The following is a 25,141-nucleotide window of genomic DNA, read 5'->3' on the forward strand; positions in this document are numbered from 1 at the left end:
GCCACTTAGATATAAATGCTTTGCCTTGCTGCATCATGCAGAACTGATGGTATACTCATGATTTATATTAATACCATTGGAAGCAGAGAAAAATACAGTTTATCCGAAGTTATACAGGAGATGTGAAGGATAGTATGTGGTTCTCCTTACAGCTTGCGGTCCACATCAATGTAAGCGGACATCCAACTTGGCCTCAGGGGACAACCCGGAGATAACCTTGCAGTTTGTAAAGCACCCCAGCAGTATCTGGAGTTGAATGGCATAAAACTATGGGACTATGCCCCAGACATCAATAACAGTTGATGATCTTAAAGGTTTTTTCCAGCCTAAATGATTCTGTGGTTCTATGATTCTAATTATAACATAGTCATCAATGTTTAAGGGATGAGGTTAAGACTGATCTTCAAGGAAATGCTGACTGCAGCCAGGAGGCGCCTTCCCAGCCCCTCTATAAAAGGAGGAAATCGAGGACCAGAAGACCTGCATAGCCTCTGTCGCAGCAGGCCACTACAGCTGACTCAATCCCTATTTATATAAATATGGTGGTTCCCAAGCAAAACTAAAGGCCTGTCCTCTCAATAACTGAAGGCACCCAGCCGGTGTCCCAACAGCCGTCACCGGGACAATTCCCCACAGCAGCTCCGCTTAGTGACGCCGTGGGAGTCCGAGGTGGCCGCCTCAAGGTGAGGGGAGCCGCCGGGGAAGCCGCTCCCCACACGGCGGCAAGGGCGGGAAGGGGGCGGCAGCGCAAAGGGGGGCCTCCCCCGCCCCGTGTCCCCGCACGGCCGCAGCTCCCGCTCCCTTAGCGTCCCCAGGCCGCCTTCTCTGCCCGCTCCCCGCCCTCCCTGGGGATCAGCGCGGATCTCCTCCCCTCACAGCTCCACCACCGGCCCGCCTGTCCCCACAACAAGGCCGGCGACCGACCGCCGCCGCCATCGCGGCCTCACGGCCGCCCCCGCGCATGCGCCCAGGCGACGGGCGGGGGGGGGGGGGCCGCGCATGCGCAGCCCGCCCGGCGGCGCCCCCCCGAGGCCGGGCACAGCCGCCGCGAGGCGCCCGCCGCCGCTCCCCCGCCCGCCCGCCGCCGCCTGCGCGCAGCTCCCTGCCGGGGCGGGGCCGGCTCCTGCGGCCGCCCCAGCGCAGCCCCCGCCGGGCCCGTCCGAGCCGACGGCATTTCCGGGGGAGGGAGCGGGGCGCGGGCTGGCGGGGAGCGGCGCGGCGCGGCGCGAGCAGAGTTGACTATATATGGTCAAAGGCAGGGGAGAGCGGCGGGCCGCGCGGGCGCTTCCTGCTTCGTGCCGCTGGGCGCCGCGGGGCTGAGGCGGCGGCGGGAGAGCGAGAGGCCGGGCCGCCTGCGCCGCGCTGCGTGGGGCTGCGCTCGCCGCCTTCCCAGCCCTTCCCTTCCTTCCCAGCGCCACCGCCCGCCGCAGTAACAAGTGGGCGAAGATGCCGTACGAGATCAGTAAGCCCCCGGCGAGGCGGAGCGGAGCGGGGGCGGGGGGGGGAACCGGGTGGTGGCGGCGGCGGCGGCGGGGAACCCCGCTGGCCGGGGACCGGCGGGCGCGGAGCCGGCGGCTCCTCAGAGCCCGCTGACAGCAACAAGTGACCGCGCCTGCCGGCAGGGCGTTGGGCTGCTGGGCTGGCGTCCGTTAACGGGGAGAAACAAAACGTGTTATTTCTGGTTTTTTTTCTTCCCCCCGCTTTCTCCTTTTCCTCTAGAAAAAGTGTTCGCCAGCCTGCCGCAGGTTGAACGAGGCGTTTCCAAAATTATCGGAGGTGATCCTAAGGGCAACAATTTTCTTTATACCAATGGAAAATGTGTCGTCATCAGAAACATTGATGTAACGTATCCTAATTTATTTTGTTTCGTAGTATAGAGCTTTCGCTAAGTTTCATTTTGTTTCCCAGCCCGTCTCCTGTAATAGCCTGTGCTTCATTCGCGCTTAGTAATTTCAATTGAGGTCACAGATCCGTGATCAGCAGCAGGGGAGTAAGCAGGGTGCATGACTCAGGCATAAAACCATGGGCAGCGACTGTAAAAACCTGTAGAAAATGTCAGTAAAATGTGCAGTTCTCTCACTCTCTTTGCATAGGATTTGTAGGCGAGAGACTGGTATGTTCTAGTTGGCCCTGTTTATCTTTTTAAGTATCGCTGTTATGAAGTTGAGTGTTGTGTTTGCCTAATAAATGAACTCTTCCCTGTTGGCTGTATTGGGCCTTTAGCTTGTAAAAGAAGCATGCAAATACTTGCAAACACCTATCTTTAAACGCATATAGTCTGTAGCCTCTTTATTTTTCCCCCCTGCACTCCAGGAATCAAAACAGTTGTCAGTTGCTTGACTCTGTGGCAAGCTGTCTGTGTGTTGAGTTCTCAGCCCTGGTCACAGGGAACTTTCCCCATCCATTAAATATTAGAATGCCCCAGTTAATGTTTTTAGTGTGTGGAGGTTTGTTGTGGTGGGTTTTTTGTTGTTTGTTTTTTTTTTTAACCTCTGGTGGTAACTAGAGAAATGTTAAGTGAGTTATTTAAATGATTTCTTTTCAAAGATGGCATCCCTTTGAGAAGTATGGAGGAAGTGTTTCGTGTCTACGCTATTGTCTTGCTACTGGTTTTCAAAAAATACTTTTCTTCAAAGTAAATGCTTGTTCTTTAGAAAATCAAATTCTCCCCTAGATTTACTTTCTTCTCTTGCTGGAGATTTGGCCTGCAGTGGGGAGGGCTGTAGGGGGGCAGGTCATACCTCTCTGGAATTTTAAGGTCTCCACAACAATGGATTTGTTTATGGCTGCTTCTGTAAATCACCTTTGTAAACTGAATTTTTATGAGCTGTTTTCCTGATATATCTCATCACCCCCACTGTATTCGGACATTTCTTCATTGTCATGCCGTAATACAGAAATGCTACTAATAATTATTTGCAAATTTCTTATTTGATACCAGTTTAAATTCATCCACTGCAAAAATGAGCTTGCACTCTGGTTTCAATGTCTGAGTATGATGTTGTTGTAATAGTGTTTCACTCTTGGTATCAAGGAAAGTTCAATTTTCTGAAACCAGAAGCTCCAATTAAACACTGTAATGGCACAGTGTGATGAGAGAAGAGAGAAAAGCCACTGCTTACGTTACAGTTTTTGCCCAAGTTATGGATTGTGACCTCCTCCCTTGCACTGTCATTAGTGCTCATCTGACCCTACTTTGGGGGTTAAATTGGAAGAAAACAATTTGCTTTTATCTTCCTGAATCAGCTCACTGAAGATTTGCTCAGTGCAAATGTTAGTCCCAGCATGAGCCAGAACGTAGAACACATGGCGAGGTCTGAGTACAGGCGAGGTGGGATTGTGGGAATTCAAATTTAGACTGTTTAAACTCTCAAGGGAAGTTGAGAATGGAAGTCATAAATCCTTCAGGTTTATGGTGTAATTCATGCTGATACACAAACTTACCTAACTGGCAAGGAGAGTCTGCTACTGTTAATAATTGACAGGTGATACTCTGCAGATGACTACAGAATGTATTGTAGCAGCGACAGAAAGACTGACCAAAGCCTGCGCTATGGCTTTTGTGGTGTTTGTTCCTAACCCGATGCGGAAGTGTGTCCACTCTTAGTTGAGAGCCATGCCTTCTCTGAAAAATATGGAAGCCTGTATAATAGTTTGCAACAACCAAATTAAATACTGGGAGGTCTGTGTGTAATCCCTCCATGAACAGTTCTCCAATGGCATGGTTGTACTCTTAATGAAATAAACAGGTCATCAAAATGCAGTCATCACCTTTCTCTTAAGTCTGAAGCTATCTAGCATTAGCTGATCAGTGGTGATGAATATAGCGTTGAGGGTTAGTGCTTGATCTTTGAGCATGGGCTAGAGACTGACAAGAAAAAGTCCTGGAACAGTGCTGGAAAAGCACTGAGTCAGAAGGACTAGTGATATTTGTAAGGTTTCATACCTCATTAATATTTTATCATCTTCATGGGTCTAAACCTACTTTGAAGCTTGGAGCTTCAACTGCTCACTTTCATATGTGGCTCTGGTTTCAGTGTTCGAAATAAGCCACATAAGCTCACTCTTGTTGAAGCTAGTATTAGGTACTGCATTTGTCCCAGCTAACAACATAATCTTATCCTAAAATCTCTTTAGAAGTGGAGGTTTGGGGGGTTTTGATATGAAATACATACAAGTTAAAAAAATGACTTTGCAAGCAGAAATAATGTTATCCAATAAACGGCATTTAAATTGGCAGTGCTAACTTATTACCTGGTTTCCTGATTCTATTTGCTATATCTTAAATTTGGGAGTCTTATCTTCTGTTTAACCCCTTAAGTCAGTCTGTTAAGTCCAGTCTCTCATCTTCTTAGCTTCCTGGACTCTTGGAGATTCTTGTTGTAAAACAGCAGCCAGTAATTTATGCCATTACTAATGAAGTGTGGGAGTTTTTGAGCTCGCAGAACTTGTAGGTGATGCAGCTGTAGCATGGGGAAAACATTATCTTGTCTTGCTTAGATAAAATCCAGTTGCACACAAAATAGAGAGTGATATGCATGCTGTAAATGCAGATGATTGTGACTTAAGTAGGGCTATAACGCACTCAAGCAATGTATAAAAGCAGGAATGAAAAAGAGCTGTTTCTTGCATGAGTAAGCTGTGTTCTGTCTCCTGAGGTGTAACAGTACTGCAACAGCAAGAACCCTTGCAAGCAGGAGACTGTCTGCTTTCTAACACAGAGCAGGTGTTTTAATTTTTCCTGATTGGATGGCTGAGTCATACCATAACATCAGGTGGTTTTCTGGTTTGGTTGAATAAATCTGTATTAATTATAGCAGTTAAAATGAACTTTGTTTTGACCATGTGAGTCAAGCTTCTGGAGCCTGAAGATACCTGTTAACAGGTAGAAAAATTTTTCTAAGGAGTAGTGTATTATTTTTGAAGCATATATGCACTATATTTGGAAGATGTGGAGGATGGCTTTTTTATACAGTTAATTTGAGAGCAGATTTTAACTTGATGTCATCCTTTCTTGATTTGCGTGGTACCTCTGTAGTGTGACACTGCTGATCTGCTGAGACACTAAGTCAGTTTTATTGTCCAACCTGAAGCATCTGAAAACATGTTTAAGACTGAGGAGATAAAATTGTGATGGAGTGGCAGTGAATTTCTTTCAGAATTCCAGTACAACTCTTGATAGTAGGGAAAAGGTCTCTTCCTGTGCTAGTCTGCTAGCTTTTTAACTAGATTGCAGTTGGCAAGAAAGAGAAGGCCTTGCACACCCCATTAGTTACTGAGTGATCTTGAGTACCTGGCGATGATTAACAGCCATGCAATATGGTTAACTGTAGGTTTAATTTTCGTACTCAACTATAGTAGAACTTTCGGATGTGTGTTGCAGAGCACAGCTCACGTTTAGTGTTCTACTTGGGTAACTGCCTTACCTGGGCCAGCCCCATAAAAAGAAAGTCCAATGCTTGGCCTATTATTTTGGAGAGTGGTTTTCTACCTTTCAGCAGGTACTGGAGAGGAAAGGGTCACAGCAGTTCTGGCTGTTAGAGGAAATACTTTGTGTTGCTTGTTAGAAATTAGTGTGTTGTTTTAGCTGTACTGGACAGCAGTGTTCTGCGACATGTACTGCACTTCTCAGTTTTGTACAACAGCTCAATTTAAACTGGAAGGAAGGGTGTGAGAGAAGGAGTGTGAGGATAAATTCTGAATTTTATCTTTGAATGTCTGATTTTGCTCCTTTGAAAACCAGGAAATACAATTTAGTAACTTTTTTTTTCCTTTAAACTAGAATCCTGCAATTGCTGACATCTACACTGAGCATGCCCATCAGGTTGTAGTTGCCAAGTATGCTCCTAGTGGATTCTACATAGCATCTGGAGGTAAAGTATCAGTGCGCATGCTGCATGAGATACGTGGACAGAGCTGTTAAAGTGCTTAATGCGAAACTTATGTGAAGCGTTACTACTCTTGTTTTGCCAGTTTATGTACACAATATACATAGTCAAAGTGATGCGCTACAATGGAACTAGTATGCGTGCCTGAGGGAGGAACAATTTCTATAGTTGTTCATCTAACCTCTTTCTAAATCAGTGAGTTTAGTGACATGTTTGGTCTTTTTAAAACTTACTATTTAAATCAAAAAGACCTGAAAATGAACTTTAAGTGCTTAGTGTGAAGTGTTAAAGAGAAGAAATCTTAGCGTAATGAATGACTTGTATACGTGCAGCAGAAGGAAATGTTACTTCTGAAATACAGGACTATTGTTTCTGTTAATAAACTTTCATACTTTGGGGGCAGGGGAGGGATTCTAGAAGAGTGTATACTGCTTTCTTTTTCCCTCCCCCTTTCTTCCTGACTGAACTTGGCAAGACTTGGCATGATTTTTTTCATACATTTGTAACCTGAACTAAAAAAGCTTTCTCTGGTAAGTTAGCGGGGAAGGAGGCTGATTCTCAGTTTCCGTGTAATGTATGTGAATCAGTAGTCTGAGAATGGGTAATGTGAATTTCTACAGCATGAGTTTCCTGGTTTGTTAGTGGAAATGGCTCCAGTTTTTGATGACTTACAAAGAACTAAACAAAGCCTTTTTAATAGAAGCTTGCTTCAAATAATTGAGCTTTTTTGAGGAGGACTGGTATACAGTTGAGGAATATTGATAAATACAATACTATAACTTCCATTTCTTAAAAATAATTGCGGTTAATCTATGGATTTTTTTTTTAAATTTGCTTGCCATTGTCAATTAGAAACACTTCAGAAGCAAGTAATGTGGCCAAATACAGAAATACTTTCTAAGTAATATATCTGAATATAAAACATTCTGAATATGAGCTCCTTAGAAGAGGAGTCCAGAGTCACACACAGGTCTTAGCAGAATGGGAATTTCTCTCTCAGCAGTTTTAAGGGAACAATATTTTTTTTTAAATGTAAAATGTTCTTTCCTTCTTGGCTTCTTGCATATCAGAAAGCTGTATTAGAATACGTGTCTTTTGAGTAATGGGGAAGCTTTAAGAACAGTGATAGCAACAGTGATAGCACAGCTTCTTTTTTTTTTTTTTTTTGTTTTTTTGCTTCCCCCCGCTGTGTCTGAAAGGAACCAGAGCCAGGAGTTTCTTGGCTCAGTCTTGTGTGTGGACCATATGTCAAATTGAATACCTTCTTAAAATCCAGTTTGCATTCTTTATTCTACAGACTTGGTGCTCTAGGATTGTGCTCTATTTAATCCTCTGAATAACCATCTATTTTGTTCTTGTAGCTTTGTAGATTTTTCAGTCCTCTGTAAAAACAATGATATACATAGCCTGATCTGTGGAGAAGTTTTTTATTAGTGATCAGCTTAAGGAAGCTCCTTGCTCCTGGGGGGGGAGTATTCAGTTGACTCTTTTTGGAAGTTGTCTGTCATACCCAAGTAAATGAGTTTAAGCTGCAATATTTCCCTTTAAAAAGTGTCTTCTGTATGTCATTTATAAATAGTTTCATGATACTGCTGAGCATGGGGTCTGAAGATAGTATCAGGCTGTTCAAGCTGTTTCTAAGTATAACATGTAAGATTCATTTCTCTATCTATAAATTTGCATTAGCCATGCAACCTGCATTAATACTTCATGTGCTTGATGAGACAGACCTTTGGCAATATGCTTTGTGGCTTTTATGGTAATTTCTTTTACTGCAGTCATAACAGATGTAGTAATGGGAGATACCACAAAGCTTAAAGCTATATGTGTCCTATCTATTAATAGATGGAGCAAACAATTATATTTCGAAGTCCACATTAAAATTCTGCTTCAATAACAAATTCTCTATGTAAAATGGAGGATTCTGCATCTGTCCTTTTAGCAGAAGTGGAGAAGATCAGGTCCCAAAGATACAGGGTTGCTGTATGTTTAAATTGAACTGTAAAGATGCACCAATAAATGGTGAACAGAACTCAAAAATGTTCTGCTGAGGTGAAAGGTATGTATTTTAGCACGTGGTTTATCCTAAAACAGTGGCTTTTATGAAGGGTCCAATACGTACAGGTGTAGGTTTCAGTAGAGATGTGCAAACCTGTCTGTGTATAGAACACTTCCTCTGGTTACAATGCTGCACCACAGTAATTGCTCTGAATAGAAGCAAGCTCTAGGGCTGTTTAATACTGAGAGGAAACAGTGACCAAGGAAGTTTTCATTATATTAAGTCTTGAATTGTTATGACCTGTGCTATGTCTGCTGCTTGTGACATTACCATTTTTTAATATTATGTTGGATTCCTTTGTGGTAATCCAGATAGTGCAGGTATCCACGTGCAACATTAAGTGTGTACATGCTTCTGTATAGAAAAAATATGCCGATGAGTGTGCATGAATTGAGTTCTATGGGTAGAAATATCTTTGCATGTTTACATGTACCTGGTATTTGTATGCAAAATGAGTTTGCTTTGAAGGTACAAAAAAGCCAAGGTATGAATTTTAGTGCATCAGCCACTGTCTGCCGGATTGCTCTCTTATTGTAGACGTAGGGTGGCTTACTTCCCAATGAAGTGTGGATAAGCTGTCTTGTAGCTGCTGGGGAGATTGGGCTGGTGTGGTTTTGGTGGTTTTTGGGTTTTTTTTTTTTTTTTTGCGTGTGTAACACAGACACTTAACACATACTGGCTGATAACATTAAAATTCCTGCCCTCTTACTGTGCAATTTTTTTCACATGTCTGTTTGCAAAAGTTGGCTCTGTCTTGTATTTATTGCTGCATGTCTTAAACCTTAATATCTAGTTAAAAACATAATTCGGTGAAATGGATGTAGTCTTCAGTGTTCCTAAATCAAGTGATTTGTAGTAATTGCAATAGGGTAAGATAATAGGTCCCTAGTACAAGTGTTCAGTGTAGCTGAAAATTGTATCCTGGCAGATTGCTGAGTCATGTGACTTAGTCATGCTGGAACAACAATAGTTATATTCTATTTTATTATGGCAGATGTCTCTGGAAAGCTGAGAATCTGGGATACTACACAGAAGGAACACCTACTGAAGTATGAGTATCAGCCGTTTGCAGGAAAAATAAAGGACCTTGCCTGGACTGAAGACAGCAAGAGAATTGCTGTGGTTGGCGAAGGAAGGGAAAAGTGAGTAATTCTTTCGCATGCGTGTATATACATATATGTATACATATACTGTAAACCTCTGTGTTCTAACAAAGCAGATTCTTTGCAGAAAGCTTTTAATTTTTCAAGGGAAGAAAATCATGGCTTGTTCCCTGTTTAGACTTCAAGTTGTGCTTCTTCTGCAGCAGAATTCTTTATGCAGTATTTGACAGCTGTAAAACTACTTGAAAAATACAACCCTGTTAGCATTGCTCCATTTAAAATTGTGTGGGTCTTGTTTGGTTTTTAGAGGTAGGTATTACATTCAATGATAGTGTTCAGTAGGCCTTTTAGTGGATTTTTTTTTTGTCTAATTCTGATAGAGAAGGAAGGGAGAACCACAAGACAATTCTTCTCCCTCTTCTTTCATCCCTCTCAAATTGAGAGGACATGATTGAATAAGAGTTAAAAAAAAAAAGTATCTGAATTTTCTCCCTCAGCAACATGCCTGTATTTTTAGACCTTATTATGGTAATTAAAAGAAAATCACAACCAGTTGTCCTTGTCTGACTAAATGACGTGCCTGTTACAGTCAGGTTTGTGTCCTTTCTTTAATTAAAGACTGACAGATCTTGAAGGCAGAGTCCAGACCAGGTAGTCTTATGCCTAAGGGTCTGAAAAACATGGTGTGGTCCTGTTTCCTGACCCCCTGCACCATTTTTTAGTCACCGTCATGTACTGTGTCCTGATATTTGAGAGACATTCTTTGTCCTCCATCCCTCCTTCCACCCCCACTTGCCCCTGGATAGATAATATGTAAATTTGCTGTCCTACTTCAAAAAGTCTGCCAGTTTCCTGTTAGGTGGATGTACTTCCAATCTAGAATTTTGCTGAAGTGATTCTATAGAACCCCCTTTTAATAGCAATGCTCTGGTAGTTTAATGCCACTGGATTGATTATATTGATTTTTTTTTTAAGCTAATTTAAGTAAGAACCGACAAAAATGCTGTTGTAACTCTTCTTCCTTAAACCTTTAAGTAATAATAGTTGTAAAAGTGATGGTACCCAGTCTAGGCTAAATAATCAGATAAATGATCAGGTGTCATTGTTATCCTAGCTTTCTGCATTCTGTGTAGTGACTAGGCAGACGGAATAACTTACTGCTTGCTTTTATAAATGGACAGACTTCCTGAAGAATATCTTTTGGATCTCTGAATTTTAGAAGCTTTATATGTAAAACTTGCTTCTCTCTCCCCTTCAGCAAATGTCTCCTATTGAAGATTAGGTTCTCTCTCCAGTAAGATCTCAAATATCTTTCAGGGAACTGATGCGCTTGCATGAGATTAATGAGATGACCTAATTTCTTTTCTTTGAGTGCACTCAAATCTGCTGTTTGCAGATGCTCAAGGAGTTAATCTGCATGTAACATTTACGAATTGTAGTTATTGTGTGCTTTTCTAACTAGATTTGGAGCAGTGTTCCTGTGGGATAGTGGTTCTTCTGTTGGCGAGATTACTGGGCACAACAAAGTGATCAATAGCGTGGACATGAAACAAACAAGACCATATCGTCTGGCAACTGGCAGTGATGACAACTGCGCCGCTTTCTTTGAGGGACCGCCATTCAAGTTCAAGTTTACAATAAGTGTGAGTTTAAGTTTAGATGTGGCTCTGTTAAACTGTGCAGCAAGATGACTAAAAGCTTTCTAACAAGCTTGCAGTTCTTGTCACAACTAGTTCTGCTAACAAAAGTTCTCAGCTCCCCCTTTTGAGGTATAGTTGGTGTCAAGTGGCTTTCTTAAACCCATGTTTAAATATAACGGAAGGCTTGTCTTGGGCCAAGAAAACTGAAATAAATGATTGGTTAAGAAGAAAACCTGAAGCACTTTTTCCGATGGCTCTTCATCCTCTTCCATAACTTAAGAAGTAGGATGTTTCATTGGCCCTGTGGGTGCTTTCTGAGCTCTGCTTCCCAGTGCAGACCTGTGTAGAATTTCTTAATGCTCTTCAAGGTGCTTGATTCAAGAAATGTGGTGGTGTGAATGGAATTTTCCAATCTGCTTAAGAGTGCTTAAATCTGAAATCCCAGGGCAGCTTAGAAAGGGTGAGTGTAGATGTTTGAAAATGTAACTCATTTCCACAGTGAGGAATGGGTAGGTAACTTCTGTGGTCAGTTTTCTGTTTCTACATTTCTTTTCACTTTTTGTTTCTTATTCTACTAGTTTCAAATCTCTTATGTAAATGAAACAAAACCTGGAACTACCACATTTAAGACATTCATTGTTACTTGAGGCCAAAGAAAATAAAAAGCCAAAAGTTTCTGCAGCTGTTTCTGATGGCAGAAGACACATCTCTTGCCTCAAAAAACCTATTCCAGAGATACTGGATGTTATTGCAGTAGTAAATTCAAAGTGCTTAGTTCTTATTTTACTTTTTAAAATGCAGTAGTAGGCCTTTTATTTTCTTAAGTATATGCCTTGAGTAGTCTTCATACACTGACTTTAGTAAGGATTCCATTCCAATTCTAGAAAAGGAATTGTTTTGAGCTCTGCAATCCAATGAAATGATGTAGTTGCCTAATATATTTCTGAACTTAAGTTGATACTTGCATTTTGCTAAGCTGGTTCTTTTGGAACTCCGCAATCTGAATTGCTTACCAGTGCTGCTTAGACTGGTATGTGATGCAGTCTTCCTTTTACAGTGATATTTGAGTTGATGTATGGGATTCTGGTACAGGTTGTTCTATGATTTAGATTAGAGCTTGATGTATCATCGGGGGAAAAAAAAAAAATCTATAGTTAAATAAAGTAGGTTAGAACCTGCCTTTCATAATACTAAAAATAGTCTCCCAAATCTCTTTGCATGGAAGCTTTGGCCTCATTGTGGTGCTTCCCTATTTAACGTGTGTTTTCTAGTTAGCATAGTTTGAATAGTCTCCTATTTGTAAATAGTCTATTTGGGGAGCATACATCAGTCTTGCCTGGTTACTTCACAGAGCTATCACTAATGCAATCTCCCAGAAATGGAATTCCAGTAAAATAATAATTTATTCTTCATGCCTCTGTTTTTTACAATGAGAAGGATAAAGTACTCTTCTGTGTATAAAATTTACTTGCACAATGAAGGAAGAGTCAAGATCTGGAGAATGTTGCAGAAGAATTCAGTGACCAGAAGGGAAGAATCCCATGTTTGTGTCTAGGCTGCAGCTGAGGGTTTTTTCCTACCTATCCCTGAAAGTGGCTACTCCTGCACTTGGTGGTGTGCCAGGTTGTTTGAACTACATCAGCATTGATGTCGGTTTCGACTGTTCTTGATCCCAATGATCCTCTTTAGATAGAGGCTAGACTTGTTCTGTAGCCGTTCTCTATAGCAGGCATCTCCTACACAGCTAATTTATGCCTTGTGTGTAAGAGAACTTAATTGTTGCTGGATTATCTTCTATGTAAAAAGGCCTATTCGTATTTTGCGTGCTGATTCTTACTTTTTTTCCTACAGGACCATACACGGTTTGTGAACTGTGTGAGGTTTTCTCCTGATGGGAACAGATTTGCTACAGCTAGTGCAGATGGCCAGGTAAAAAATAAGGAACTCTTTTTGTAATGATTTTAACATAAGAAGATTTTTCTTGTGCGTTTTGGGAATAGGATTAGTATTGTAAAATCCACGTTGCTTCTTTTTTTCATATCTAGAAGTGACTGGCTTAAACTTTTAAGTATCCTCCTATAAAGCTGTAACAACTGACATCCAACAGACTATTGTCACTCAGCTTTTTTCCCCGGTCTATCTTCCTAGCATATTACTTCTCTTACAGGTTATTTTGGCAGGAACATACTAGACTTTTGGAATATGTATGTCCTTGTTATGATCCTGAGAGGTCTGGCTGAAATACTAAATGCATAGGTAGCAACCCAGCTCCATGTGGACTCCCTGCTGATGAGGGCAGGTTTGACACTGTTACCATAGGTAGCTCCTCCTTCTAAAAAGGCAGATTCCCATGACTGCAGTGCTAAGCAGCTGCCATCACAGCAGGAGTCAAAAATGTAACATCTTCCAAGAATTTAAAATGTCAGGATCCAATGTACAGAGTGGCTTACTGTGATTATTTACATTTGTCATCTTATTTGTTTAGTCTTAAATATTAAATGCAGGAATACTTGTGTATCCTCTTCAAAAATCTAGTGTTTGATAAACTTGCAAGCGTGCCATGTAACAAAAGAATGATCTGTGCGGTGCAAATAACAGTGTTTCAGTTCTTGGTTTGTTTTTTTTTTTTTCCTCCCCGTTACTGCTTTTCTCTTCAAGTTATATGTTTGTGCTCTCTTAAGATTTTTGTCTATGATGGGAAGACTGGAGAGAAAGTGTGTGCTCTTGGTGGAGGCAAAGCTCATGATGGAGGTATTTATGCTGTAAGTACCACTTCATTTGTACAAATGGTCCATAGTATTTCATTACCGAGTTCATGGACTGTGAAGTCTTGCAATAATAAATGCATTTACTATCTTGTGGTGACATTTGTTTTTACAGATTAGTTGGAGCCCTGACAGTAGTCAGTTGCTTTCTGCTTCTGGAGATAAAACTGCTAAAATCTGGGATGTTGGTGCTAATTCTATTGTCAGTACTTTTAACATGGGATCAAATGTGTTGGATCAGCAGCTGGGTTGCTTGTGGCAGAAAGACCACTTACTGAGTATCTCGCTGTCTGGCTATATCAATTATTTGGACAAGAACAATCCAAATAAGCCTTTACGTGTCATAAAGGTACGTTAAACTTCTGTTGTTGTACCAGTTTCTGGAATAAATGGCTCAGTGGTTGAAGTTGTCTAGATAGAATAATAACTTGAAAAATGGTTTTGTTAATTAGCATTGCCAGACAGGCTATGTGTGACTGACTCTTGCAAGTTACATGAATCAAGAAGTTAAAATGTTACATGCCTGATGCTGTGCTTTGTGCAAATATACATACTGATTTTGGTTTTTAGTTAAGGTTATCAACTTAGGTTTCATAGCAGCTTTTAACCGTTCTTGAGATGAGAAAAGAAATACAGCATAGACAGAAGACTACCAGTGATGTCTCATTCTACCAGAGCTAGTGTATTGTGAACAAGGTGACTAGGGTTACTGCACAATCGAGCTTTAATTTTAGGAATTAAAGAGTTCGCTGACACAGCAGTCTCATGGGAACTTACATTTTTACATGAACTAGAAACAGACGTCCCAGATTCTTGCTATTGCTGCTATAATTCTGGCAGTTGCTGTGGGTACATGACCATATTTAGTCCTCTTCCCTGAATCATAAAGTGCCTGAAAAGCAAACTTTGTCGATGAAAAGGCCATGGAAGTATTTTGGCCCAGCAGGCTAATAAGGATATTCACAGTGCCTATTCCTGCTCTCCAAGGAGTAGTACATGGAAATAGCAATGCTGCAACAGTTAAATGACTGCTTTGTTAACTAGTGATTTGTATTCTGGGTGACTTCTAATGCTTGTGAATAAAATTATATGTTACTTTCTGAATAATCTGTAATTCTTCTCAAATAAGATTTTGATTTATGTATGTGTTAAGATGAAAAATTGCCTATCAATAATTATTATTTGTGTCCCATTCACAGGGTCATAGTAAATCAATTCAGTGTCTTACAGTGCATAAAAATGGTGGAAAGTCCTATATTTACTCTGGAAGTAACGATGGTCATATTAATATCCTTTGAATGATAGTGAAATTTGTTCTAGCCTTATAGTAGTCTGAGAGCGCTCGGGGGGGGGGGGGGCTTTGCCAAAGACAAACTTATGTTTATTGGACGCAAGTGAACATTTTATATCTGAAGCAGTTTATTTTGCTTCCCCCCTAACTTCTCTATTTTACTGGTTGCCTTTAAACTTGCCTGCTAAGTGTAAGCCAGTTCTTAATTTCCCATTGTCACTTCTTTATGGTAGATAGATTGTTAGTAGGAAGGAGCAAGTAAATATGTAAATTAGCCTCTTGTAACTTTCCACGTATTCTGTTATACAGGCAAAACATGTATTGCTGTCTCTTGCTGTTATGTGTGATAGATAGGGAGATCTTAGCATGTGCTGAAAGTCATGTACCTTGTTTTTTAGATGTTCAGGTCGAGAAAGATAAACTCTTGTTGATCTCTCTCTGACCCATTAACATGCATTTCTCTTTACAGTTGTGTGTTTCCCACTTGTATTAAGGTGTGGGTTTTTGTAGTTCTGTGACATATTGATTGTGTGCTTTATTTGGTATCCCAAATGCCATCAGGTTTTCTCACTACTAAAGGGAACTTGTACTTCTTTTGAGACTCTATTTCAGTCCTGTTGGTTTCTGGAGCAAAACACTGGGAATGCAGCCTGATTCCCAAAGGGCACGTTCAAGGGTGAGGTTGGGATGTGTTCAGCTAGAAAACTGTTGGCTTTTCTTCAGTGTTCTGAAGCTTAGAAGTAAAACTGCAGTCCTTCATCATGCTTGCCATGATGCATTAAAATGGTGTCACATTGGCATAAACCGTTATAAATATAGGACTTGTTTCTTTACAAACCTGTAGTATAGGGTTAATAGTTCAAACTGATGTTAACATATAACATCAAGGAAAGTCAGTGTTGCAGGACTTCTGACTAGAATTCTTTAAAAAGTATTTCCTGTTCTCAGAACTAATGTTAATTGTTCCAGTATTTGCTACTGTTTGTGGTAGGTCATTTAGCTCGTTACAGAACATCAGAGGTTCATTTAATAAATATTTTGAGGGTGTGAGGTTGGTTGAACCCTGGTACAAGTCGCCCCAGGAGCTTGTAGATTCTCCATCCCTAGAGATACTCAAAACCCAATGGAATGGGCAGCCTGTTGTAGCTGACACTGATTTGAGCAGCTGGTTGGACTAAATTTCAAGAGGTCTCTTCTAACCATAGCTATTCTGTCAATTATTTAACTTTTTATGATGGTATATCTGACTCCACCAGTATCTTCAAATGTTCCTTAATTCTATTATGCACATTATTGGGATTCTGAAACTGGAGAGAATGATGGCTTTTCTGGGAAAGGCCATACAAACCAGGTTTCTCGAATGGCAGTGGATGAAATGGATCAGCTGGTCACCTGCAGTATGGATGACACTGTGCGCTATACCAACCTTAGCAAGAGGGACTACAGGTTAGTTAAAGTGTTGCCTTTTATTGTAGTCTTGCAGCCCTAATTATTTTATAGCAAGAGTTTTATTGATTTATATGGTAAAGAATTTTATGCAGCATTTATTCAGGTTTTAAGTTACCATGGAAACTGTAGACACAATTGCTGTACCAACCTTGCTTTTTTCTGTGACAACAAGAAATGCATCCAAGACTTTTCAATTTTTCTCATCCCTTCCACAGGTTAGATAGAGATCTGCCTTGTATCCAGTGGCTTAGTTAGGGGACTGTGGGAAGGGTGTCCATTTTATGATTCATGAATACCCAGGAATATTGGTAATAAATGTTAATAGGAGGGGTGGGACACAGCTGTTTCTTCATGGAAACCACAATTGAAGCAAAAAACTGTAAGGAATCCTATTAAGATCACCTAGTTAGTTTAAAAAAAAATAGGCTCTAGTGTAGTAACATTGACTTTCACTTCAAAGGTGTACTACCTGATCAAGATACTAGTGCTTTAAACAGTATGCAGAAGGAAACTTTGCAGACTATTTAAAATAAGTATTAAATGTGCATGTTCTTGATCATTAGTGGGTGATTATTTGAATAGACAATTTTAAATAATGGTAGGCATGGAATAATTTTTTTCTGATTTGTCCTTCCTGCTTCTCCACCTTGGCACACCTTCCTCCAGCGGTCAGGATGCTGTGAAAATGGATGTTCAGCCAAAATGTTTAGCTGTGGGTCCTGGTGGTTACACTGTAGTTCTATGCATTGGACAAGTAAGTATTAACTTGTGGATTATCAACACAATTGCTCTGTTAATAATGCCACGTATGGTAACATGATGGTTTCTGACAAACCTATTTAGTGTGGGATCACCTTGCACATCTGCAGAATTTCCTAATAAGAGCTATGGGGAACATAATTAAGCAGGATACTTAATAGGCTTGTCTTTTTGCATCCTGTACCAATTTGACAGTCTTATGTATAGATTTAAATGTCACATGGTCCCTCATGTGGATGCCTCTGAATTTGTTATCAATACAGCTTTGTGCTGGAAGGCTGCCCCAGTCTGAATTGTGCTCTTGCCTCATCTGTTCAGTGATGTGATTTTAGGGAAAGGATGTCTTGCTCCTGTGTGTTTGTTGGGTTTTGGGATTTTTTTTGGTTGGTTGGTTGCTGAAGGCAGTAGAGCATGCCCTGCACTACCTAATTTAGAGCAGATATGTACTCCAGTACAGCAGATTAGTTAGTCACCACATGTAGGCATTTTTTTTTTTTTAAGAATGAAACTGTTCCCTTAAAATCAGAATATAGTAAACTTCTGAGCAATCAGAGTGGATTTGTATTTATGACTAAGCAATGTGGCTTAGCCATAGTTTCCTATTGGGCACTTTGAACAAGGGTCTTAAGTTTCTGGTTTTCTATTTACAGATTGTTTTGATGAAAGATAAGAAAAAATGTTTTGCAATTGATGACCTTGGCTATGAGCCAGAAGCTGTAGCCATTCACCCCGGAGGAGGTACAGCAGCAGTGGGAGGAGCGGTAAGGTTGCACTTCCTAAAACTGTACTACTTTGAACACTGGAACTAGTAACCGAAGCATTTAGTAATAGTAGATGTGTTGAGAAGTAGTAGGTGGCCATTTGTAAAAAGAGCAGTATTGTAACAAGTAAACGGTGTATAATTGGTATTCCTGGGCTTTCATTCCCCAGGTTCTCCCACCATTGTGACCTAATGTCTATTTAATTTTATTTGTCTTGTATTTGCTGTTTTTAAATTGTTAAATTGTTTTTACCCAGTGTATGCTTAAAGTAGGCAAATTCTAAAAATCAGGTCTATATTCTAGATGTGGTGAATTGTAGCCAGCATAAATGACAGATTCTTTAAACTATTTCTTAATATAATATAATACCAGATAGAACTGATGCAAAAAGTTCCAGAAACTCAGTAAGCCTTCCTCTTTCTATCGTAAAGTGATTTTTTTTTTTTTTTTTTGTACCTTCCCCCCCTTTTTTCACTGTTAATTTGCAGGATGGGAATGTCCGTTTGTATTCAATCCAAGGAACCTCTTTGAAAAGTGATGATAAGTCTTTGGAAGCTAAAGGTCCTGTTACTGACCTGGCATATTCTCACGATGGTGCCTTTCTTGCAGTCTGTGATGCAAACAAAGTTGTCACTGTTTTCAGTGTCACTGATGGCTATGCGGTAAGAACTGTTGCATCAGGAGTTTTGTTTAAAAATAAATTGACTGACATGTCATGTCTAAATCTGTTGTGGTGAAATACAGTGTAGCTGGTGAAACTTAATTGTTAAATCATTGATGTATATTTAGTGTTTCTGTGACACTCTGTTTACCTGGTATTTTGAGTTAGTGTTGCTTTTCACAGCAGCCTATGTGGAGCCTCCAGATCACATGAATAGGTGAGGAAATGTACAGCATAGGTTGGCTACTGGGAAAACACTCAAACCCATCTAATAACAAACACACAGTTAAATGGGGGAGGGCTTGGATTTCCACAGGCTAGCAGTACTTAAATGCAAAAGACTACAAAGTATGCAGATTCCTTATTCAGATCAGCTGAATTGCTACTGTAGGTTTTTTTTTTTAAAGGAAAAAAAGTCAACAAAATACATGCATGCCTGTTAGAGAATTTATGTGCATTTGTAAAATGGACAAGGCGGCAGACTCTATTTGATAAGAATCATGTAGTACAATGAAATTTAATGAAGTAAATAAAGCAGGTTTGGCAATAAAATTCTGCTGGCTGTGGCACACAGTTCCATGATAAGAACTAAGCAATGAAGGGGATACATTAGGGCAAGGAATCTTGCTTTACCCTTCAGTGTAGTGTCTTTTAACCAAGAACCAGAAAATGGGCAGTTTCTACTTTTCAGCTGAGCAGTCAATGTGTATCAGCCTGTAGATTCATTAAGCTTTGACCGAAACCACAGTGAAGTAAAAAATGCAGGATGGCATTCCAGAAAAACATTTCATTTTTGAAGAAAAAAAATTAAATAATTTTGCTTTTAGAAACATCTGTGGGTTTATTTTCAAAGCCTCTAAGCAAGAAGTAACTTGTTGCATGTGCACTTTACAGATCCGGCTTTCATAGAAAGAGTCTTAGCTTTTTTTGCAAAAGGTTTGGATTTTATTGGCCTGATAAGTGTTTAAATAAATAGCATAAATGAAGCCACCACTTGGTTTACGGCATCAATTTTCACCTCGGATGTACATTGTCTGGACTCTTGCCGTAGCTTATTGTGATGCTACGCGTTAAAAGCCAGTGATTTCCTGAAGTAGCTTAAACTAATGAAATAACACTGTATCTCTAACTTTCGAATAGGAACATAATGTCTTTTATGGACATCACGCAAAAATTGTTTGTATTGCCTGGTCGCCAGACAATGAACACTTTGCTTCTGGAGGCATGGACATGATGGTATATGTTTGGACTGTAAGTGATCCAGAGACCAGAGTCAAGATACCAGGTATGTTTCCTTCAAAATCTTACTTTTGAAAGTTGCTAGTGGTTCTTGAAATCCAACACAGTACCTGTGTTCTAGAACTAATGGTAAGCAGGCTTTGAATGTTAGAATCATAGAATGGTTTGGGTTGGAGGGGCCTTTAAAGGTCATCTAGTCCAGCCCCCCTGCAATGAGCAGGGACATCTTCAACTAGATCAGGTTGCTCAGCGCCCCATCCAGCCTGACCTTGAATGTTTCCAGGGATGGGGCTTCTACCAGCATAAGGCCTTTGACACTGTCTCCTACAGCATTCTCCTGGAGAAGCTGGCTGCTCACAGCTTGGATGGGTGCACTCTGTGCTGGGTTAAAATCTGGCTGGACGGCCGAGCCCAGAGAGTGGTGGTGAATGGAGTCAAATCCAGCTGGTGGCCGATCACAAGTGGTGTGCCGCAGGGCTCAGTACTGGGGCCAGTTCTGTTCAATACCTTCATTGATGATCTGGACGAGGGGATTGAGTGCACCCTCACTAAGTTTGCAGATGACACCAAGTTGGGTGGAAGTGTCGATCTGCTGGAGGGTAGGAAGGCCCTGCAGAGGGACCTGGACAGGCTGGATCGATGGGCCGGGGCCAACTGTATGAGATGCAACAAGGCTCAGTGCCGGGTCCTGCACTTTGGTCCCAAAAAACCCATGCAATGCTACAGGCTTGGGGAGGAGTGGCTGGAGAGCTGCCTGGCAGAAGAGGACTCGGGGGTGCTGGTCAACAGCTGCCTGAACATGAGCCAGCAGTGTGCTCAGGTGGCCAAGAGGGCCAATGGGATCCTGGCTTGTATCAGGAATAGTGTGGCCAGCAGGACCAGGGAGGTGATAGTGCCCCTGTACTCGGCACTGGTGAGGCCGCACCTCGAGTACTGTGTTCAGTTTTGGGCCCCTCACTACAAGAAGGACATCGAGGTGCCGGGGCTTGTCCAGAGGAGGACAACGAAGCTGGTGAAGGGTCTGGAGCACAAGTCTTAGGAGGAGCGGCTGAGGGAGCTGGGGTTGTTTAGCCTGGAGAAGAGGAGGCTGAGGGGAGACCTTATTGCTCTCTACAACTACCTGAAAGGAGGTTGTAGCGAGGTGGGTGTCAGTCTCTTCTCCCTAGTAACAAGTGATAGGACGAGAGGAAACGGCCTCAAGCTGCACCAGGGGAAGTTTAGGTTGGATATTAGGAAAAACTTCGTCACCGAAAGGGCAGTCAGGCATTGGAACAGGCTGCCCAGGGAAGTGGTTGAGTCTCCATCCCTGGAGGTATTTAAAAGATGGGTAGATGTTTTTGTATACTGAGTCTTCTTAAGTGTTCATGTACTGTCCAGCTTCTTCAGGATGAAAGGAGTGATCCGCAGTAGTGCGACGTAGATGAGGAAGTTGCGGACAGAGGTGAGGGCTTGAGGGCATGGTTTAGTGGTGGACTTGGCAGTGCTAGGTTAACAGTTGGACTCGATGATCTTAAGGGTCTTTTCCAACCTTAATGATTTTATGAGCAACCTGTTCCAGTGTTTCACCACCCTCATTGTTAAAAAAAAAAAAAAAAAAAACCTTCCTTATATCTAGTCTAAATCTACCCTCTTTTAGTTTAAAACCATTACCCCTTGTCCTGTTGCAACAGGCCCTGCTAAAAAGTTTGTCCCATCTTTCTTGTAGGCCTCCTTTAAGTATCGAAAGGCCGCAATAAGGTCTCCCTGGAGCCTTCTCTTCTCCAGGCTGAACAACCCCAACTCTCTCAGCCTTTCCTCATAGCAGAGGTGCTCCATCCCTCTGATCATTTTTGTGGCCCTCCACTGGACCCTCTCCAACAGATCCATGTCCTTCCTGTGCAGGTGGGGTCTCACCAGAGCAGAGTAGAGGGGCAGAATCACCTCCCTCGACCTGCTGGCCATGCTTCTTTTGATGCAGCCCAGAATACACTTGGATTTCTAGGCTGCGAGCGCACATTGCTGGCTCATGTCCAGGTTTTCATGTATCAGTACCCCCAAGTCTTTCTCTGCAGGACTGCTCTCCATCCCTTCATCCCCCAGCCTGTATTGATACTGGGGGTTGCCCCGACCCAGGTGCAGGACCCTGCACTTGGCCTTGTTGAACCTCATGAAGTTCACATGGGCTCACTTCTTGAGCTTGTCCAGATCCCTCTGGATGGCATCCCGTCCCTCAGGCGTGTCAGCTGCACCACTCAGCCTGGTGTCATCTGCAGACTTGCTGAGGGTGTGCTCGATCCCAGTATGTCATTGATGAAGATATTGAACAGTACTGGTCCCAATATGGACCCCTGAGGGACACCACTTGTCACTGATCTCCATCTGGACCTTGAGCCATTGACCACTACCCTCTGGATGTGACCATCCAACCAATTCCTCATTCACTGAACAGTCCACCCATCAAATCCACATCTCTGCAATTTAGAAAGAAAGGTGTTGTGGGGGGATTGTGTCAAAGGCCTTACAGAAGTCCAGACAGACGACATCCGTAGCTGTTTCCTTGTTCCCAAACTAATCTAGCCTTTATGTTTATCTTGCTACAATAGCCAGAACTCTTCTGTTAACGTTATTTTATAGTCACTTTTAAAATACACTACTAGTATTTAATGCAGCTGAAAATCACCTTTGGAATATGTGCTAAAGTTATTTTGTCAGCCTAGCCTTCCTAATTCTTTTCTGTTATTTCACACTGCCATACAGATGCTCACAGACTACATCATGTAAGCGGCTTGGCATGGTTGGATGAACGTACTCTGGTAACAACATCCCATGATGCTTCTGTCAAAGAGTGGTCTATCTCTTACAATTGAAATAAGCCCTCTCTTTGGAAGGACCTAATCAGGGACTAGAACTACTGCAGTGGAACATAGCATTTCTCTTAAAGAATCTGTATTGGCCTCTGGGTCTGCTATCATATCCTTATATCTTTACAGGGTGTTCATATCTGTAATTAAATGTACTTTGAAAGCTTTAGCCAGTAACAGTTTGCACATGAAAAGCACTTAAATTATGTCTGGAGCTTAACCTTTGTGCTGAACATTCCAGAGGCAACAGCTGAGCAAGTTGGTGTGAAAGATTCAGGTGTGAAAGATTCAAACTCAGTCAGTTGTTCTTTTCTAACCAAGAAACATGAGACTGTACAGCATGAGAGTAATACTTCTCATTTTTTCTAATTACAGAACATTTCTGTACTAACGGTCATAGTAAGAGTATTTAGTTGTGATCTGAAACCAATCAAGCTGTGTGCAGCTACTGTATATTGCTTTGCTTCTCTGTACTGCACCAAACTGTTGCCTCAGATTTTCTCCTCCAGATAACAAAATGGGGTACATAGATAATAAACTTTTTATGTATTTCATGTCAAAGCTTTGTGGTTTATTTTAAGGTGGAAGTGTGGGGTTTTGATGTACTTACTGTTGTGGGTATAATGTTTACAAATAATCATTGTGGCAACTTCTTGCTTCAGAAACACATTTGTTGCTTTCATGAACTAAGAATGTCTGGTCATTTCAATGTCAGAAAAAATCATTCTGTTTCAAAGATTAAAGATAACTTCTGTTTGAAGGAGGAGAAGCATGTTATTGTTTAAAAAAATGCAGTACTTCTACCACCTTTTTGAAAATACAGGAATTAAACAAAGAGAAGCATTGTTATGACTTGAAGTGATTTTTGAGAAGATATTGTTTGAGTAAGTTTTATGCCTTTGCATGTGCGGAACAGTTGCATGGAAGCCGTTATCTAATGCAAACAGATCATGATCTTGTGTTTAGTTCCCTTCTCACACTCTACACCACACTTAAGTGATTTGAAGCTAGCAGTCCAACAAGGGTGGAGGACACTGATGCAAAGTAGTAGGAAGATTTGTTACCATCTCTAGTGGCCAAAAGAAGTTGTTGCTGTCCAGAACTTTGGGAGACTAAAAAAACCTTTTCTCTAAGTCTTCACTACCACCACCTCTCCAGTGCTCTTTTGTTTTTATTAAGCTTTCCTTTGTGTGTGGACTTGTGTGGCTTTTTTTTTTTTTACCAATCATATTTCTAATGACACTAATTATACAGCAAATAAAATGCTTTTGCTGCTTCTCATACTGTGGACCATTGCTCAATTGCTGAAAAAAAAAAAATTGCTTGTCAACAATGACTTGGTGAAACATCTTTTTAAAAAGAAAAAATGTTGATTTCTTTTCAGGAGTGGTGATCGGATGTCTTCTGGCACACAAACCAACATCTACATTAGAACAGTTGACACGGGTTTTATCTAAGAAGCAGAATACTTTGCATCATGGTTTCTTTGTGCTTGCTGCATCTCTCCTTTAGCAACTTTGCATGTCTGTTTGTTAACAATGCAAGGACAAGAGAAGTTTTGGAAAAGGGCATGTTTGAAATTAGGCACAAGATTTCTCAGTGTCTAGCCCCTAAAACTTGTCCTGCTGTCGTTGTTGTGCCAGTCCCTGTGCAATTCATCCATTGTTCTCCGAGGCCGATCTGAAAGAGTTGCTATTGAATCTGCTCAGTGGGTTCCTGTTGTAGTTGAATCCCTGTCATGTAACTAACGATAAAGGGGGGGGGGGGGGGGGGGGGCCTTGTGCAGATGTCTGTGGGCAAAGAAGAGAATTCACTGGCAAATTCTGCTTTTTGTAAGAGATGGGCCTGCTAGTGAAATGTGGTTTTTTTGAGGGAAATGGGATAATTTCCTGAAGCCTCCTACCACTACAAGTCAGTTCTTTCCTGCATGTCACAGCTTGTGCACTATGTCTGAAAGGTGATGTGTAGGACGAGGTATTTTTGATTCCTGGATGACCGTGTAGTACTGCTCATGTGGAATGCCTGGTAGCTGGAAACCCTGTATTAAGACTTCTCTTTGGATGTCTGCTTGTGGAGGTGGTTGCTCGTGCTTGAGCTTCCATTGGATTTGTTTATTGGCATATGGCCTGAGCTTTGAATTCCTTAAGGACTAATATGGTCTTTGTAGTTGGATAGCAAATCCTGACTACAAAACTGAAAAGAGATTCTTCTGTTGGACCAAATGTCATAGCACAGGCTTGCATATCAACAGATGCTTGTTCATCCAGCATAAGCAGATCACAAACTGAGTCGAAGGAGCCCGGTTGTACTGTTCTGAATCAGACCCCTACATTACTTGTATTTGCCCCAGACTGAAAAAGTCTTGTGCTAAACTCAAAAGTCAAGAAATGGTGATGGGGCAGGAGCACCTAGCTACAGCATGGCTTGCTTTCTTATCTCAATTGCACAAGCAACCCCAAAGTTGGGTTTTCTCTCGCTGAGCTTTCCACTGATAACTTAAAATGCCAGGTGTATCATGTTTTGGTTAGTTTTTGAAAGGGGAAACAAATACTGAACTCTTAGTTGGCTGCATAAAGCAAAAGACCTTTTCCAAAGAGAATGCAGACCTTTCTGGAGATAGCTCCATGGAAGTAGAGCATTGCTGAGTTTAAGTTTTCTTCTCAGCAACGCCGTTTAGTCTGAAAAC

The 25,141-nt window shown here is 41.4% G+C and overlaps 1 protein-coding gene across 1 annotated transcript; it reads left to right on the top strand.

Annotated features, from left to right (window-relative positions):
• Positions 1–1,282: 1,282 nt before the first annotated feature.
• On the top strand, positions 1,283–23,327 carry WDR1 (WD repeat domain 1). Its single transcript, XM_082316090.1, has 15 exons — positions 1,283–1,462; positions 1,720–1,841; positions 5,783–5,873; positions 8,942–9,089; positions 10,513–10,693; positions 12,542–12,619; positions 13,372–13,452; positions 13,571–13,804; positions 14,655–14,742; positions 16,036–16,192; positions 16,862–16,949; positions 17,605–17,715; positions 18,204–18,377; positions 19,517–19,661; positions 22,352–23,327. Exons 1-15 carry the CDS (start codon positions 1,447–1,449, stop codon positions 22,459–22,461), a joined length of 1,824 nt encoding a protein of 607 aa, XP_082172216.1. The 5' UTR covers positions 1,283–1,446; the 3' UTR covers positions 22,462–23,327.
• Positions 23,328–25,141: the final 1,814 nt, after the last annotated feature.

This window comes from Platalea leucorodia, assembly GCF_965183815.1.
Source record: "Platalea leucorodia genome assembly, chromosome: 6".
Classification (NCBI taxonomy): domain Eukaryota; kingdom Metazoa; phylum Chordata; class Aves; order Pelecaniformes; family Threskiornithidae; genus Platalea; species Platalea leucorodia.